This window comes from Anoplopoma fimbria, chromosome 16 (genome assembly GCF_027596085.1).
Source record: "Anoplopoma fimbria isolate UVic2021 breed Golden Eagle Sablefish chromosome 16, Afim_UVic_2022, whole genome shotgun sequence".
NCBI lineage: Eukaryota > Metazoa > Chordata > Actinopteri > Perciformes > Anoplopomatidae > Anoplopoma > Anoplopoma fimbria.
Window position 1 is genome coordinate 21423915 of NC_072464.1, and position 18036 is coordinate 21441950.

Below are 18036 nucleotides of genomic sequence, written 5' to 3' on the forward strand. Positions count from 1 at the left end.
TAATAAGACGACCCAGTTGTTTTTTTGTAGCTCAATATATTAAAAAATTACATTATTTAAGTGAAAATCAAAATAAACACTGATAAACAAACAGTCCAGCATCAGAAACCCATGCATCTGTGCAGAGGCAGGCCTCACCTGAAACTCAAAGGTCTCATCAAACAGCGGGTCGTCCTGGTTCTGAGCAGCGGTGCGTGTCCGCTGTTCGGCGCAGTCAGCTGGTACACCGTGCAGCTCCAGGACCACATACGGGTCGATGACCTCTCCCTTCGCCCCTGATCCCTGAGGCTTGGGCAGGTTGTGGGCACTGATCACCTGTTGATGTTACAATTAATACTTAGTTGATATTCTAGGGAATACAAGCAAAGAATATTGGTGGGAAACTCACACTCAGATGTAAGAAAAACAAAAACAGGAATATTCATATAGTGTCTTCACCTTAATCCGTAGAGTTTGAGCCGGCACTCCTGGCACGCAGCCCTGAGTATGAGCGCTGAAATACGACACCTCATCCCTCATCACAGCCGGTCGGAGGACATAACCGCACCCTCCGTTCTGTGAGAAGCGACCCCTGTGGAGGTCCAGCATGGCACCGGGCGTCTGCTGGTTCAAGGCCACGAGCTGGACCCCTCCCTTCCAGTACCCCTGTGGGTTGGGGTTACTGGAGTCCAGGCGCACAGAGCTGGGTCGTACCCTGGTCAGGGTGCGCTTGGTGAACATTACAAGGTCCTCCGGGCTCTCCGTGGTCAGGCGCCCGGCCTCCCCCTCACCCAGGGAGCACAGCGTCCAATAAGGCAGCTCGGAAGGCAGCGGCGTGTTGGGGGAGGAGGGACTGCTGGGCGGAGACTGCTGCTGGTTCTGTTTGTGACTGGACCTCTGGGCGTAGAAGCTGCGGCTGCCCGTGCGACCAATCGCCACCAGGTCTGACAGCTCCTTGTGGAGGCGGAGCTTCCTGGGTTGAGAGGGCGGGGGCACCACCAAGACCACGCCCAGTTCTTCCTCACCTGGGATGGTCATCCGCCGTCCCGCCAGAGGCCCCCCTCCTCCGATCTCCTCATCCTCCTCCGACACCTCCCCATCGGAGCCGTTCTGCTCCGGGGGGAGCTTCTTCCCCACTATCAGGATGCGTCCTTTCAGCTGCTCGGGGGAGGGTAAGGTCGGGGCTCGCCCCCCCAGGGTGACATTGAGGGCCTCCGGCTTGTAAAGACGGGAGCCGAACACTTTCTTTAAGTGCTGCGCCATGGTGCGCTGCTGGCCGGGCGAGCAACGCTGGCACAGGTAAACCAGGAGCGGGTACTGGGAGGTCAGGAAGGCGTACTTGTTGATCACCTCCAGAGCGGAGCGGACGGTGACAGGCGCGTGGTGGTGGGGGTGATGGTGATGGTGGTGGTGGTGATGGTGGCGGGGGATATCTGGCCCGTAGTCGACCCCGAGGAGAGGCTCCCCCTCAGGGCCGTCGGTCACTCCCAGCTCCAGACATCGACAGCCGGTCTGCAGGGCCCTGATCAACCCTCCGAGGTCCGCTCTGCCGTGGACCTGGTCCTCCAGCAGGTAGGAGCGGTACGAGGTGCTGAGGAACAAAAAAGAACTTCTAAATCTGCTTCTGAACGATGATTTATAGTATTAAAGACATGTAGTGACAGCTTAAAATAGATATAAACACCTTCACAGACAATAACTGTCATAACAATCAAATTTAAATGCACACAAAATGAAAATGTTAACATTGCTCTCATGTTGTTATGCAGTGTGGTAGATCACAATCTCTAAATTGAGATAAAACGACCTTAATATATAATCAAATACTGGCACAATATGTCCAATTTAATGTGCATATTTTTCTCAAATGTTTGTTTTGGTGGCATGCAGAGGGCGGTGAGTAAACAGAACCATCTGGCACCGTTGAGTGAATAAATCCAGAGATAGTCAGCTATGTTTAGAGTTGTTTTTTTACTAGTGCAATGGTCCGGTTCAAATCTCTAATTGGCAAACACACCTGATGTAGTAGTGGGACAGAGGCATGTTCATGTCCTGACAGACCCCCAGGTGCTCCGGGTCGAGCAGCTGGCACTCTGGGGACTGCAGGTAGCGGGCGAACCCGTCCAGACCCAGCAGCCCCTTCTCTTTGCCCTGGGCCGAGGGCTCGCAGCGCTGCAGGAGCTCCCAGCAGCCCTCCGTGGTCGCCAGGGACAAACCCTGCTCCGACTCCAGGAAGAGACGCAGGTCCTGGGGGTCCAGACACTCCCGGTCCTTGGACAGCTGCACCAGTAGGAAGTAGACGTCCGGCCGGGTGCAGAGCTCGCAGAAGGCCTCGTGGAACTCCTCGTTGGTCACGTGGGAGGTGAGCTTCTCCTTGCTGCGTTGGATCTCCTTAAAACGCAGACGCACCTGTGCAGGGGGGAGAAAAGAGAGAGTTTTATTGAGTTAATTAGTCAGCCAACGTTCTGCATCATTCATCCACTGAAGCTTAATTAAAATTTAGTTATCTTGTTTCAGTGAGGATATTAAAAAAAACGACCCATTAAACACTTTGTAATAATAATAACTTCTCTGTCATCTCTTCCTCTTCTTCTCTCTATCGGTTCATCTTGTTCTGTGCTCAGAACATACCGGCATTAATCTTCCCCCCGTCTGATCCTCATCATCATCATCATCATCATCATCATCTCGGTAAAATGTGTCTTATGAGTTCTTGCAGGATGTCGGCAGTTATGTCACCTGTCTGTCGTCTATCTTCTCTCTATGTTTCAAGGTTACGTCATGTCTCTTTTGTTCCAGCAGCAGGTGAGGAACCTAGAGGTAACCAACCTCTGTCTACCTCTATATGACTTGACCATATCTTTAATAAATGTATGTTGCACATCCTAGTTTAAACTCTAGATGTCAACTACATTTAATTAAATGATCTCTGTCTTTACCTCTGTAATATTAAACTTACAGATTTACATCTTACATTCACATTGTAATATTTTTAGTCCATGAACAGAAAAAAACATTTTGGCAATTCCTGCCTGCTTTATCTTTGCTTATTTCCAGATTTACACACATATCATGCACTGCCCTAGAGTTTAAAGTATAATTTAAAGCTATATTTATGAGCAGATACAGAAATACGTTTGGTTATATGTGGGCAGACCACAGCTTTACATAGGTATTATGATATAAAATCACTTTTCTATTGCACAAGTGGTTTTCTGCTCTAGAAACACATATTTCCTTGCAGTGTAACTGGTTGAAAAGTACACATTCACTATTGTTTGGCATTATATTTACCCTTGTATTTTTCTGTATATGTCCCCCCCTCTCACTGCACTTCAGAAATCCGAACTGACAAAAGCAGAAGTGCAGCAAATCTCTCGACATGAGAGATTGAACGTTCTGCAGCACAAATTACAGGAACAAACCACTCCTGCTGTGGCTGTTGCCGCGGCGACATCCAGTCACCATCACAAAGATGTTATTATAGCTCGTGACGCTGATAATTCTCTGCAGGTTCATCAATGTGAGCGACCTCTTTCACATGCAAATACGTATTCATGTGGTCCATTATTGATGTAAAAATATTGAATTTGCAGGAATCTATTTGTGCAACCACCTAATTAATAAAAAGTCTAATGAAGCATATGCATGCAGATTTAGGATCCTAAACCTATTCACCTTGGCTTCTTTGATGCCTGGGCAGAGTTTACAGATGGTTGCCACGGCGACGTCCTCTGACACGATGCCGTAGCCGTCTTCGTCCACCTGGGCGAACTCCGCCGCCAGCCACTCACTCCTCATCTTCCCTCCTGGGCTGCCGTCCACCGCCACTCCCTCACCCAGCCCCCCTACTCCTCCGCCGCCTCCCCCTCCAGCACCCCCGATAACTGACGGGTGGGCCAACAGGTAGCGAAGGCCCGTCACCCAGATGTTGGCCACATCTGCCGACAACGCAACCAAGTCCAGGGACTGTAAGGAGGGGCAGAAGAGGAGATTAGTGATTGGATGGATTGTTTTAAACAGGCCCTATTGTGCTATTTTCCGGTAGCATATTTTTATCTCCAGTTACAGTTACAACATATTTACATGCGTTAATGCCCATAATCCTCCTTGTTTTTCTCATCCTGGCTGTCCTGCAGCACCTCTTCTCACCCTCTCTCTGAAACGCTCCGTTGTAGTGCTTGCTCCTCCCTCCAGAAAGCAAAGTCTGCTCTGATTGGTCAGCTAGCCCGCTCTGTTGTGATTGGTCAACGTTTCACATTTCCAAAAACTCTTCCTCCGGAGCTTCAGCTCCGTCTCTCTCTTTTGTTGTTTGAGGGCCAAACTAGCCGGAAGGAGTTTTACTGATAAAGTTACATTATGACCTCATAATGTAACAATATGACCTCATAAAGTTACAGAAGTGAAGGAGAGAATTCAATGGAGCCTTTTCAGGAGCTTCTGAGGGGGAGGGTAACTCCTTTCAGGCGTGGACTTCAGGTTTTACACTCTATGGACCTTTTACATGTACAAAAATATATATAACACACTAAAGGAGAGGGAAGAAGTGGAAAAGCATAATAGGGCCACTTAAATATTATCTACTGTAAATCTTCGAGGATGAAACCTACCTGGTAATCGTCCCCATGTATGACAGAGAAGGCCGCCTCCTCGGCCAGGTGCTCGGACAGAGGGCTGTTATGGAGGAACGTCTCGGTGCTCTTCCCGGTGCGAACCTCTCGGATGCTGGAGACGTCCAGCCGAGCCCGGTCGGCGTCCTTCTTGGACGGCTCCCAGCGCAAGCAGCTGAGGTCGCCGTCCAGCGTGTAGAAGCGACAGTAAACCCTGGAGTTGGGCCGGATTTTCTTCAGCTCACATCCGCCCTGCATGAACGCCAGGCAGTCTGCAGCACTGCTCACCTGGGATTGAAAAACAAAACCTTGATGATCTAATTTTATTTGAATTATTTTCTTTTCATGTAAATCTCTGATGCTGATCTACCTTCTTCTCAGAGGGCATGCTGCTGAAGGACACAGTCTTCTTCCTGCCTCCGCCAACCTTCTGCACTGAGGGATCCTGGGAAAAAACAAAGACAGATGTCCAAAAAGTCAAAACATGGAGGGGAGTTTCTACATGTTGAGAAGAACATCCACAGTCAGACTTCAAAACAGCCTGACACTATCCTCCAGTTAGACTTAATATATTTCTTTATTACAACAAAATATTTGTTTGTGTCCTTCGTCAGAATCATCGGACAACATTCATGAACATTTCAGAGGGAAAAAACAACAGTTTTATGTATATTAACACAGCAGTTAGTGGTGTATTCACACATAAATCCTGTAGCCATGAATGACTTTGGTCATGTTTTTGTTTTTTTGACTATTAAATGGATTGGACGTAGGTGGGCGCTTTATCTGGAGGCCATTCAAGAGAGAGAGAGAGAGATAGTCCACTATTTGGTAGGAGACATTTCCATCTGATGCCTGTGAAATATGGTATAAAAACATACTAATAATCCCTGTCAAAGAACGCTTTAAAAACAAATTAACTCAGAATAAAAGCCTTCAATTATTACAGAATTATCTTAGAAGAAGCATTAAAAACACAATAGAAAGTAATTATTTGAGATGTCCTTGTTCAAAAGGAGTTTTGAGGTTTAAACAAAAAAACAAAAACGCTCATTCAACTCTCATTCCAGACCAAATTAACATTTTCACCTTTTCAGCGGAGCTTCTTCACTTTGATATAATGTGATGAGATTCTTTCACATTTTAAAACAGTTACAAAATGGTAAATAATCGTACCACCATGCTTTGGTCATTTAAACTCTCAATGCGCATCAAGGGACTGGTGTTGGAAATAAGCTTCAGCTAAACACACATGTCCATCAGACACTGCTTCTGAAATAGTAAAATGAATAGTTTATTTAACCTTTATCAAGACAGGAAGTATCATTCTCAAGAGAGAGAGAGAGAGAGAGACCTAATACAAACGTTTTAATATCACATCCTTAATAAGCTTTGTCTTTAAAATATGTTTCGTCCACTCACTATGTAATCTCCGTCTCCAAATTTGGACGGAATGGATTTTATATTATTTATTTTCAATAGTCTTCCTGATCATCACATCCTTATTTAGCCTCCTGAGTCGGCTGGCAGGAAAGGTTTTTATTAGCTGGGATGGAAGGTTCGTGCATGCAGAAGGTGTGAGAAGACAAGAGGAACTTTTCATCTACATCTCAAGAACATTTATGGTCAAATGTAGCCTCAAACTTTCAAAAGTTTCATCAGAGGACGAAGGTGAAAGAGAACTGCTGTCAGTGGCATAAAGGAGAGAGGCCCTCAATATCTCTGGGTTTCCGACTTTGAGATGGGAATTTGAAGTAATTTTCCGCTTTTTATAGCCCAAACGGAAAAAGAAACAACTGTCGATTGCAGCCCTCATTGTCTAAAATAACATTTTTGTGTGTTTAAGAAGGCTGAGGTTCAAATCTTGTTTTCCATCTTGCTGCAGAAGCTTGGAGGAAAGATTCCCCTTCATAGAATAACAAGAACCATTATTGGCAAAGAGACAAGTGTCAGAGTTAAAGTTTAAATCCTACTGTTGTTTTTTTGACAAGGGAATAACACAACACACACACATATTTTGTAACCCTGGCTCCTGGCTATCTCCAGCTCGTGACAGATTGATTGGCAGCTTCATCTCAGCTCGGTGAGCAAACGTTAACTTTCATTAGCACTACAGTGCAGGATGATTTTTACTGATAACAGCTCTTCACCGGTTTGTAACGAGCTGCGACGGTCTCGGCTGAAATGACGGCAGTAATTACACGTCAATTGCACGCTGAGTGCAGAGAGTCCAACTGTTCTCCTGTGTGCAGTCCTTTACCCTGTAGCCTCCATCCAGCAGCAGTGTTTGATTTGTACAGATATACTGTGTAACTGTACTCATGAAGGTGCATGCTTACCTACAATATGTGAAATAGCCAGTTAGGAAACAAGTATTCAGATCTGACTTCATGTTTTCACACTCTGGGTGAAAGACAGGTTTTTATTTGACCCATCCACCACCACTCCAACTCGCCCAGTCAGGGTTTGTTTTGCACTCTTTATACTTCTTGGTTCATGATAACGTGGATTAAATACAAACTGATTTTGTGCAATATCTACACTGTGTTCAGAACAGCCTGTTTTTATTGCAATCCATGATACAATCCTATATATCGTCCCATCTCTACCGTGTGAAGAGCAGTATGACAAACAGACATAAGGCAGAAACCTGACATCATCATCATCTATCATGAACATGAAGGGCAAACTGAACTCTGGGTGCAGAACCAGGTTTCCAGACTCCCAGCAGATGTGCCTCACAACAATCTGTGGTTTTATAATGAACATTTAACAGCTTTAAAATAGCATTTGTATGTGATAAGCAAATGTAAACATTGTTTCACAGTTTAACAAGCTTAGATCAATGAGAAAAAACCTTACTGTCGCTCACAGCTGATTTATTGTCCACAGAACATAAATAAACAAGGTCAAGTCTGTCCAGCGCCTAAAGCTGACAACACTAACAACACGTACACACACACACACGCACAGTTCAGCTGTTCCCAGAAATGTAATTAAATCACAAACTGTGTTAGAGACTTTATGACAAGCCTCCTTTCAAAACTCCCCTCAGGAACCCAAACTGCACATTTTTTCTGAATGAACGTCTGGTGATTAGCGGATCATGAGGGAGCTAAATTTCAGGATTTTGAATGTTGTGTCATAAAGTCTTGTAAACATGCAGAACGGATTTGAGTCCTCGCAGAACCTCGGCTCTGCTTCCTGAGAATCTGACGGAGCAGAGTTCATTCAAAGTTGACCCCTGAAATACACCATGTGGCAGGTGCTGTTTGTGAGAATTTGCACGTAAGTTTCATACAGACTGTTATTGTATTTGGGTATTAGAGTCAAAATGTATCCCGATTCTTAATATTTAAAATGTGTAAAAGAAAATAAAGATGTCAATACTATAAATATCTAAGGATGAAAGTTGGATCTTGAAAATACTATCTGTACCGCAAATATTATGTCGTTTATTTATGATTTATTTTTATTATTTTGAAGGACTTTATCATCAACTCATTTATCTATTATATCAGTTTGTTTTTTTATTCCTAAAATGTTATATTTTAGTATACGTTTACTGTACTTATTACTGAAAAATGTTTCTTTAACTTGTGGAAATTTGTTCTTGTGAATGCATCTTGTGGGTCCCTAAAGGGCCTTTATTCTGAAAAAAATTACTTAAGTGTGAGGACATAAAAAAGGAGAAAATACTGTTAATTAAGCTTTAGGGTTGAATCGTAAAGAGTAATTTACCAACTAATCCATTACATGTACAGTTACTTTATTTCATGATCAGTTGATCCTGTTCTCAGAATGTAGTGTAACATTTTAACAGAAGATATTTAGTTTATTTCCCCATGACTTATCTACAGGAGAGTGTCGCTTTTAGGAAAAAAGGAGGTGTTAAGTTGCTCTTTAAGGTGAGAACTTCCTGCTGAGGAAGACCAGATGTTTATGAGAGTATTGTTAGGCAGTGCTTTGACAGAATGGCTGTTATTAGTTATTAGAGTTCACGAAAAGTCACGAACAATTGATAATGGTGTCACATTTTATGTTGATCAAGTTTATATTGCATATATCTTGTACATGCACGTGTTTAGAATATATTTATTCATCTATTTATTTTATTTTATCTTTTTTATTTGAATCTCAGACTCCCTCTTTATCTCATTTATCAATTTATTACATATTTATGTTTTACATTAATGTTGATGTTATCACTTGTTTCAATGTCTGTACATAGATGTGTGTATGTATGAGTGTAGGGGTTTAAAAGTTCTGTTTAAAAGTTCTGTAAAATGACAATAAACACAGTAAAAAAAGAAAAGAAAGTATTGGAAGGCAACAAGTGAGTTTGATCTTGTGTTCAGAATATTTTACGCTCACAGATGAGTTTAAATCCAGACACTCTGAATCAAATGTTAACTGTAACACAACATATATGATAACCTCAGAAAGAGAGACAGGAGGGAGGGAGGGAGGTAGAGAGAGAAAATCGTTGCCTCATCCTGTTTGCAACACAAACACGTATTGATTTCCAATTCCAGTACTCCCACACTTCCCAGCACACACACACACACACACACACACACACACACACACACACACACACACACACACACACACACACACACACACACACAGATTGGACACAGAGTTACCATTAAAGGCTGTTTTACTTGTTTGTCTTTGTTCACATAACCGTCCCCACAAAATGTCTTTTTTTTATTAAGTTGTTCAGCGAGGAGGCCGGACAGACGAGCTTAGAGAAAGCAGGTCAGCGGGTATTTAGGTGGACGGAGCCGAGGAGAGAGAGGGGGGGGCAGTCTGTCTCCGTGGCGATGGCGCTTTGGGGCGCCGTGGACATTTGGGGACATTTGGGGACATGGACGACGTTGTTGTGGCTGTCGGCCTCTAATCCAGTGTGTGCATGCGTGAGCGTTGTGCATGTTTCCACGGTCACTTCGACATCTCGGTGCATGACACACGATGCCATCCAGGAAACTATGGCCACGTCCTCTCAAAGCCTTTAATGCAGCGCTCTGTTTGTCCTAAAAGGGCATCTATCAGTTATAATCCACAGCCTGTTTTAAGCTAAATCTCTCTCTCTCTCTCTCTCTCTCTCTCTCTCTCTCTCCGGTTTGTTTTACTTCTACGCTCTCTTTAGCTCAGATGTGATCATTCTCTCCGTCTCTGAGCCGCTGCCAGAGGAAAAAACTATCTCAGCACAGATGGAGAGATGCTAAAGAGAAATGGGAGCAAAAAGGCTGGAGGGAAAGAAGAGAGGAGACGCAAGAAGAAAAAAAAAGGTCAGACGAGACAAAAATAAAAAAGGATGTTCTGGAGTGGAAAGCGGAGAACATGGCTTGACAATTGGCATGCAGAAGAGGAATTGAAAACAAAAAAACAATAGCAGTGCAAACTGAATAAAAGAATAGATGAGAGGTGGGAGATGAAAAGAGGATGGAGATGCAGTGGGGACACGGGGAGTAAAAGTAGAATAAATAGAGAACAATAGGTCATTGTTGTTGAACAGGCGCTGACTGCAGATGAAGTGTTTACAGCAGCTCCGGGTAACTCTTCAGTATGAGAGCAGGAATGTGTCACGTGTACAAAGAGGGAGACAGAATAGGATTGAATAAAAAAAACTGAAGAAGAAGAGGAGCTGTTGGTGGAGTCCGATTTTCTACAAAAAATACAGGATTTTGGGAGTCCGAGACCACTTGATTGACCCTTAAGACCCCCTGAAAGCCTTAATAGCAAAATTTCGGGGGGGTCTCTAAAACCATAAGACAATTATTTGACATTTACAAGAGTCAACAAAATGTATTTTACAAGCATACTAATTCCCAGCAGTATTTATTATTCAAAACGCATTATTCACAAATATGATTAGTGAGTGCAAGAGACGGATTTCCGCCGTAAATGATGCAGCCGGCCAGAGCTGCAACAGATTGTTTCACGTCTGTTTGAGGACCTTAATGGACCCCTTTGGACAGATTTGATCTAGTGCATTTGCGTGAGAACCTGGACTAAAACAGAACATTGTCTTTCCTCTTCTTGAACAGAAACTTAGAAACCAAGCCAAGGTCTGTGTGTCGGGTTAGCGAGAGACTAGCCAGACACACAGGCTGAGAATCTGTGCTGTGTGTATTCTGTTGTTGTGTTGTGTAGTTGTGTGAGTGGCCTCATTGTTAAAGATATAAGCCTTAGTTATGTGTGTGTGTACAGCCTAGCTGCATTGGCTGCAAAACTTCGGTTCTGATGGTTGAAGCCAATGCGGAAGTACCTCAAACGTGTGTTCTCTCTACTGACCAGCAGAGGGCGACTCCTCTGGTTGTATAGAAGTCTATGAGAAAATGACTCTACTTCTCTTTTGATTTATTCCCTCAGTAAACATTGTAAACATGAGTTTATGGTCTCAATCTCTAGTTTCAAGTTTTCTTCAAAACAGCATGATGTTCATTTAGTAAATTATTACTATATTACTTCAGCTACCAGAGACGTATACGGCGTCTCTACGTTACTCTTCTTCCACAGCAAACTGGGAAAATAATTTCTAATGAAGCCAGATTTGTGCTGGGAGGCGTTGTTGAATTAAAACAGGGCCACTGACTTGGAGAAAGATGTCCACACACCTTTGGATGTAGAGCAAGTATTGCATATGTATAATAAACAAATCAAAATATATATAACATCATATATAAATATCACACCTCGCAAAATTATGCAATTTTGAGCAAAGTTTTTAATTAAAGTGATTTTTAATCCTATGGCTGCAATATGAGGATATATTATATATTGTTGAATAAAGCGATAAGAATATTACTTTGTATCAAAGTGTACTTGTCTCTGCCTCTCTGTTGCTTTCAGAACAAATTGCTTGTTGAGTAAAATTAATAGGAATTATTTTGTTATTTTATTAAACAAATTGAACATTGAAGATTGAGCCCTCTTAAATAAAGTTTTATATATATATATATATATATATATATATATATGCAGATGATCCCAGACACGACACAAATGAGACATTACTTTAACAAACTAATCAGGAAGCCATCAGGGCGTTTCATGATGCCTTTAAAACCTCTTTTTAGTTCAAATATTCTTATATTTTCTGTTACTTTCTTCATGTTTATCCTTCATGGAATCGTACAAAACAACACTGGCATGCATTCATCCCTGCAGGCCACCGCTTTAAAGTGAGGATGCACATACTGTACTACCACTCTGTCCTGCACATTGACCTTCAACAGCTGTAAACTGAGAGAGCCAATGGAACATAAACTTGAAAATCAATCTATAATTGTGACAAAACTCACAATGAAACACACTCCTGTACACACCCGATCATTCATCAATCCCCATGACGTGCCTGCACACGATCTATATGTTTCCATCTATTGACAAAAACTTATTTATACAACTTGTTAACCTTGTGCAATTACACACACACACACACACACACACACACACACACACACACACAGACTGCTGAACACACCAGACCAACACCTGGCAGTTGCATAAATCCAGTCCCAATCTGATCCTCATGATCCGGCTAATAATCCCTCAGCACATTGGCAGAAGATTACCACAATAGATTACTGCGCTGCTGCACAGTCTTACATCCGTTAATCCGCAGCAAAGGACGGGTCGCTGTGTAACAGAGTCAGCACGACAGCACACAACTGTTAATTATCAACTAAATCTTATTAACCAGTAAATTATGTATTGATGTATTTCTTTATATATATTGTCTGATAACCTTAAATTGCTTTTTTTGGGGGCTACACTGACATGAGTATCAATGAAAAATACCTTTTTCACAACAACAATCTACCTTTGTCAGCACAGATGGAACTAATACCCTGAACAATGGATCCATTCAGTGTCCCAGTAAGTCATGATAGTGGGCCAACATGAACATAACCAGTTTATGATGTTAGTGACATTGAGTCCAAATGTCTGCTATGAGAAGGACTTGAGGTCTGGAAACACTCCAGGTGACTACACAGAGTAAATAGAGGCATTATTTCTATTATCTTAACAGTAAGTTTCCGTTTAAACCAGCAAGTAAATATGTTTATTTAAAGTTTTAAATCACAAGTGTCTCAGTACAGTAAAATGTGTAGAGCACAATGCAAATAAATAGATTGAAGTACATAAAAATAAACAACGATAAAAACTATTTACCATGAGGAAGCAGCTTTCAGATAGCTGAGTAATGAGACGGCCTTAGTTTGCATTTTATTTCGGACACCAGATAAGAAAATAATGTCAAGCGACAGGTTAAAGTGGGCATAGACATGTTTCTTTGCCAAAGTAACTGCGGTAAACAAAATGTAGTGTGTCCTTTGCAGTTCTGTCAACTCTTTTGAATAAAGTAGCCGGCACTAGCTCCAAGCGTTGCAAAAAGTCCCCAGGTGACATAAACGCTAATTTGCATATCGTTAGCACCATTTTAAAAAAAACGTAGAGGTTGTGTCGTCATTGCGACAATACACCGATTGAAAGCGCAATAGGAGGGCTACTTTTGGGAAGTTGACTATTTACAATTTAAAGGTACCTTTCACACCTTGAAATGCTAAAACCTGAGCATATTCATTGTGTACGATACATTAGAGAGTCTCAAAGTCCTAAGATAAAAGAATAAAACCGTTTCCAGTCAAATACATGCAAGATTGATAAAATGGCAACAATAACAATGACATCAAAATGTTTAAGAATGAAGTCAGAGACATATACGAGCAGGTAGTCACTGTACCGGATCACCGACATTATGTCTAATAGATTCATTCATAAAGATTAATTGCAGAGTATTAAGAGCTTGAAGTTTCTCAATAGAGTTATGGCCAGTTCACACCAGAGAGTGATGGTGCAAATTCACAAAGTTCACCAATGCTGAACTCAACTCATACAAACTTTTGTGGAAGACTCTGGTGAGTCGAAATGAGCGAACGGTTGGAATACACACTGGTGGGTGGACAGGCAGGTATACCAGCCACAGAAACATAGTTTTTTTCCCCAGAGCATTGGATTCATTGATGATGTCAGGATGTAAAGACAAATTAAAAACTATATATAAAAATGTTTTTGAAGACAATTACCAACCCTTCCTTTAACTTATCAAAACTAAAGACCAGACTCTTCTGCAACAAGCAACAAAAATAATTTAAAAAACATTTTCTTTCTCTTGATGTGGGCACTAAACCAGCATTCCTTCAAAAACTGAATGCATGAATCTAAAAACTCACTTGTAGTTTTGACAGGGGGAAAACAAAGTATTCTAAATCATGAACCAACTTTTGCTTCTAACTCACGATTATCATTTTGTATGTAAGTTGTGGTCAAAGGTCTGCGTTACTGCATGTTCAAGACAACAACCAACCACAGTGACTCCATCGTCACAGATGGAAAAATCTCTTCACAGCAGCTTGAAGCTTGCTGCCCTTTTGTCCAGAGTTCATGTGTGGGTTGTTCAGCCTGATTTACCATCTCTTATGCTGAACTGCATACAGACCCTGAGCACCGAGTGTGCTGAGAGTCTGCATGAAGAAACAGAAAGGGAAAAAGAAACTGACAAACACTTTGAAGAAGTCGTGAGAAAAGCAGAATGATTAATTGATAACTGTGACTGAGAGTGTCAAGTGTGTACGGGTGTGTGGGTGGGAGCGCATGTAGAGATTTCAGTGCATGCCCGCTGATCGTAATTTGTTTGAGTCATCCAATAAAAGGTGATATGACTGTGTGGCTTTATTTTCTTTTGTTTCCCGCACAGTATGGATTCTGTTCTGTCGATTTGAAACAATATAAATGCACTATGGTTATCGTGATAAACTTGTGTAATCACAACAAGTGCAATCAGCGCTGCAGTAACCTCGACCCCAAGTGGTCTGTGAATAATGTGTTTGTAACGATGTGTGGGAGTGGGTTTTGAAGGGGAAAAATTCAACATTTGAATTAGATTTAGATTCTAAATGGAGTCAAAGATACAACATTATCATTCTGTTACAGATAGGCCGATGGCTGATGCTAAGAAATAAGATCCAGGTTGTGAGACCAAATAATCTCATTACTAGCTTTATGGAACTAATAACCGTTTCTCAAAGTTGGAAAACAAATTGTGTCCACATTAGTGTTTCCAGTTCGGTTTTGTAGAGATCTCTGCTCACATTAAACATCTGAACAGCATGAAAACGGCTAAATCTCTTCTTCTTTGCCTTCTTTTCATTTAACGAACAGAAAAAGCTTAATCACAGACGACATCTGGTAAATAGTGAGACAGACAGCCAGCTGACTAAATCACTTTTTTATTGTTGCATCCAACAAACAACAAAAATACAGGTTCATGACAGAATGAATGGAGAAAAAAAATAAATCTGGACCCTATTTTCATCATGACACGTCAACTAAAAGTGCTTGTTTCTGCCACTGACTGACAACATTATGGAAAGAATCCTAAAGACAAATAAAATGTTTCTGTTTACCTTTCGCTTGATCTCCTCTGTCAGCTCTCTTTAAGAAGTCATGTTCTGAAATCTCACTTTGCATCCATATATCTAAATATTGAGCCATGCCATTGAATTGTTTTCGATAACACAGCTAAACTTTTTGAAAGACGTGTTTACAAATTCAACTGACTCCATGAGGACGTACTCACAGCTGAAAACTCCAAAGGAACAAGTAAGTGGACTTTGATTAGAGAGTATTGTGTTACACATAGTTAAATAAACTTCCAGGCTAAAGATCCAACTCGTAATAAACAGAAATGAGAGAAGGCGGTGACGTCATCACAGTCACGAAAAATGACCAAAAAATTGTTATCGGGACAAATGCCATAAAAGATAAATAAAAACTAAAAATAGACTATTAAAGGCATTTTAAATAATATAATATAATAAAATAAAAATGGTGAAATGATGAGTTTTAATATTTTCTTTGGATTTTCATCTCAAATGAAACAGGATGTTTTGGTTCCTGCAGTAATCTGGGTTGATGGGGACATTTCAATCAAAACCCCTTGCACCACAGGTTTGCACACACAAACACACACACACACACACACACACACACACACACACACACACACACACACACACACACACACACACACACACACACACACACACACGAACACACGTACACACACACACTCTCTGCCCATCTGACCTCATACAATGAAGAGAAGCTCTGATGGATTTCAACATGGCTTTGTGCTTCAATTTGCCTGACACAAATAAATAAGCTCTCTCTCTCACACACACACACACAGACACATACACACACACAAACACACACACACAAACACGAACACAAACACAAACACAAACAACCTAACACACACAAACACACACTTCTAAAATACAATGCACCTGGTTCAAAAAAGATGTGATGCACTTGACTGGATGAAATTAAAATGTGGGAGCGTGAAAACATGATTTGTTATCACACATAGAAAACACCACGCTTCATCTATCTGGTAAAGTGACAGGTTTTTTTTGTCATTCATATGTAAATGTCTTTTACATTATTGTCTCTTAAACCAGACACTGTAGAGATTGAGACAGATTTTAGACCCACATTTTTCAGCCCTGATTAATCTTAAAATCCGGACAAATTTCCGCCAAATCTGTTGTAATATGACGTGCAGCTTGAAGTCTCGATGCCTGATTAATTACCTAAACGATCATCGATCAGTTGGATTTCTACTCTGAAATTCTTGCTTACTGTCTTGCAGTTTGAGCAGTTTCACGGTCTGATTTCCCTCATTGCTGCAGCCAAAAAATGTTAATAAACCTCTTCCTGTTTCTTTCAGTATCTTTCAGTATCAACATAAGGATGCGGCTATCTTGTTTCAATTATCTTTATTAGGAAATGTCAATGAACAAAACTGATGGTTCCGTGCTTCCTTGACAGTGGGTGCATAAGCGTTGCAGACTCTGGCCGTGCAGAAAAGCAGATTATTGTGAGTTAACACTACGATGAAGACAAATAAAAACACACAGAGTTTGAATGATTTTTCGGTGCACAAGTTTGTTTTCGGGTCTTCTGCATCACTAGATTTATAAACTTAATTAATCACCATTTCTCTTCTGGTGGAGATACATTTTTGCACCAACTTTTTGCAGAATAATGTTATCAGAGAACTCATCCACCTGTTTCATAACATCCAACAGAAGAGGAGGGAGTGTCAGTCATATTATCATTGTTCAATAAACTCAACATCTTCACTGGCCTTCACTGAAGTGACTTTCATTGTCTTTGTGCATCTATAAAAGATGATTGAGAAGAGTTATCACAGTGATCTCAGAAAAGAACAACACATGCATTCTACCTTGTTGAAAGGAATACAGAAAAATTTCAAAGCACACGTTAGTACGAATATCTGCCTCGACTTTTACATAAAAGTGAGGCTTTTTCCAGAAATGAAAGCAGCCTGTTGAATTGCCGTCACATTTAAATAAAGAGAAAATCACTATGTTTGCAAATCCATTAACCATCAACTCGCCTCTGCCGACACATTTCTCTCTGACAGCCGATAATGCCCACTGCCGTCTGCAACAGATAAATGAAACTACTGCGACACCAGAGGACACAAACCAAAACCCACCCAGACTCCCTCTGCCTTTTTCCCTCCATCTGTGCTCCTTCCATTCCTCTTTACTCCTCCTGATTCACCCCTCTGGCCTTCTAAATGCTGCACCTCCTCTCCTCTGACTTTTACCGACCCCCCTCCTGTTGATCTCTACTGATTCCTCCTCTCTTTCCTTCTTCTTTGCCCTTTCTCCGTCGCTCCTTTCCTCTCAATTGTTTTGCCCTTTATCCGCACAATCCTTTCCTGCACCTTCATCCCATCATCCGAGCATTAGTGCTATCAAGAGTGGCTTCGGGCGGGGGGCTTCAGGCAGTGGCCAAAAGAGACCCTTATCCAAAGCAATGACACACTTCCAAGTCAAGAGGACATTTGTTACGTAACAGCTTAAAGCTTCTCTGGTGGGCCTCTGACTCGGCGGTTATCTACACATATACACAGAAAAACACAAACAGACGAACACACAAGGGAGAGGGACAGGGGGGAGGGAAGATTAAGCTGGAAGTGAGATCAAGAAGAGGGAGAGAGAGAAAGTGGGTGAGGCAACAGAGGGGAAAAGAAAGGCAGGAGGGAGAGAGAGAGAGGACAAAGTGACAGAGATTAAGAAAGGAGACGACAAGAGAGGGAAATTGGAAGCAGAGGAGAAGGGGGAGAAAAACAAAAAGACAGCTGGTGGAGGAAACAGTTGGAGAAGCTCGAGTCGAGCCTTATAGGGGAAAGAAATACATGAATGGAGGGAGGAAAAGGGAGACGAAAAGGAGAAAGAGAGAGAGAAGGGGAGGTCAGGCAGGTATCTCTTAAAAAACACAGAGAACCAATCAGCTTCCACAAATAAAAAGAAGAAAAAAATAATAGCAGGCT

General features: G+C 41.7%; 1 protein-coding gene across 1 annotated transcript in view; it reads right to left on the reverse strand.

Moving 5' to 3' along the window:
* plcl1 (phospholipase C like 1) overlaps positions 1-18036 on the reverse strand; it is an 80548-nt gene that overhangs the window by 20843 nt on the left and 41669 nt on the right. Inside the window, exons 2-7 of the mRNA XM_054615188.1 lie at positions 4960-5034; positions 4590-4877; positions 3658-3948; positions 1997-2388; positions 439-1570; positions 139-315 (exon numbers count right to left, since the gene is read on the reverse strand). Of these exons, the coding sequence (XP_054471163.1) occupies positions 139-315; positions 439-1570; positions 1997-2388; positions 3658-3948; positions 4590-4877; positions 4960-5034 (2355 nt within the window). The remainder of the gene's footprint in view (positions 1-138; positions 316-438; positions 1571-1996; positions 2389-3657; positions 3949-4589; positions 4878-4959; positions 5035-18036) is intronic.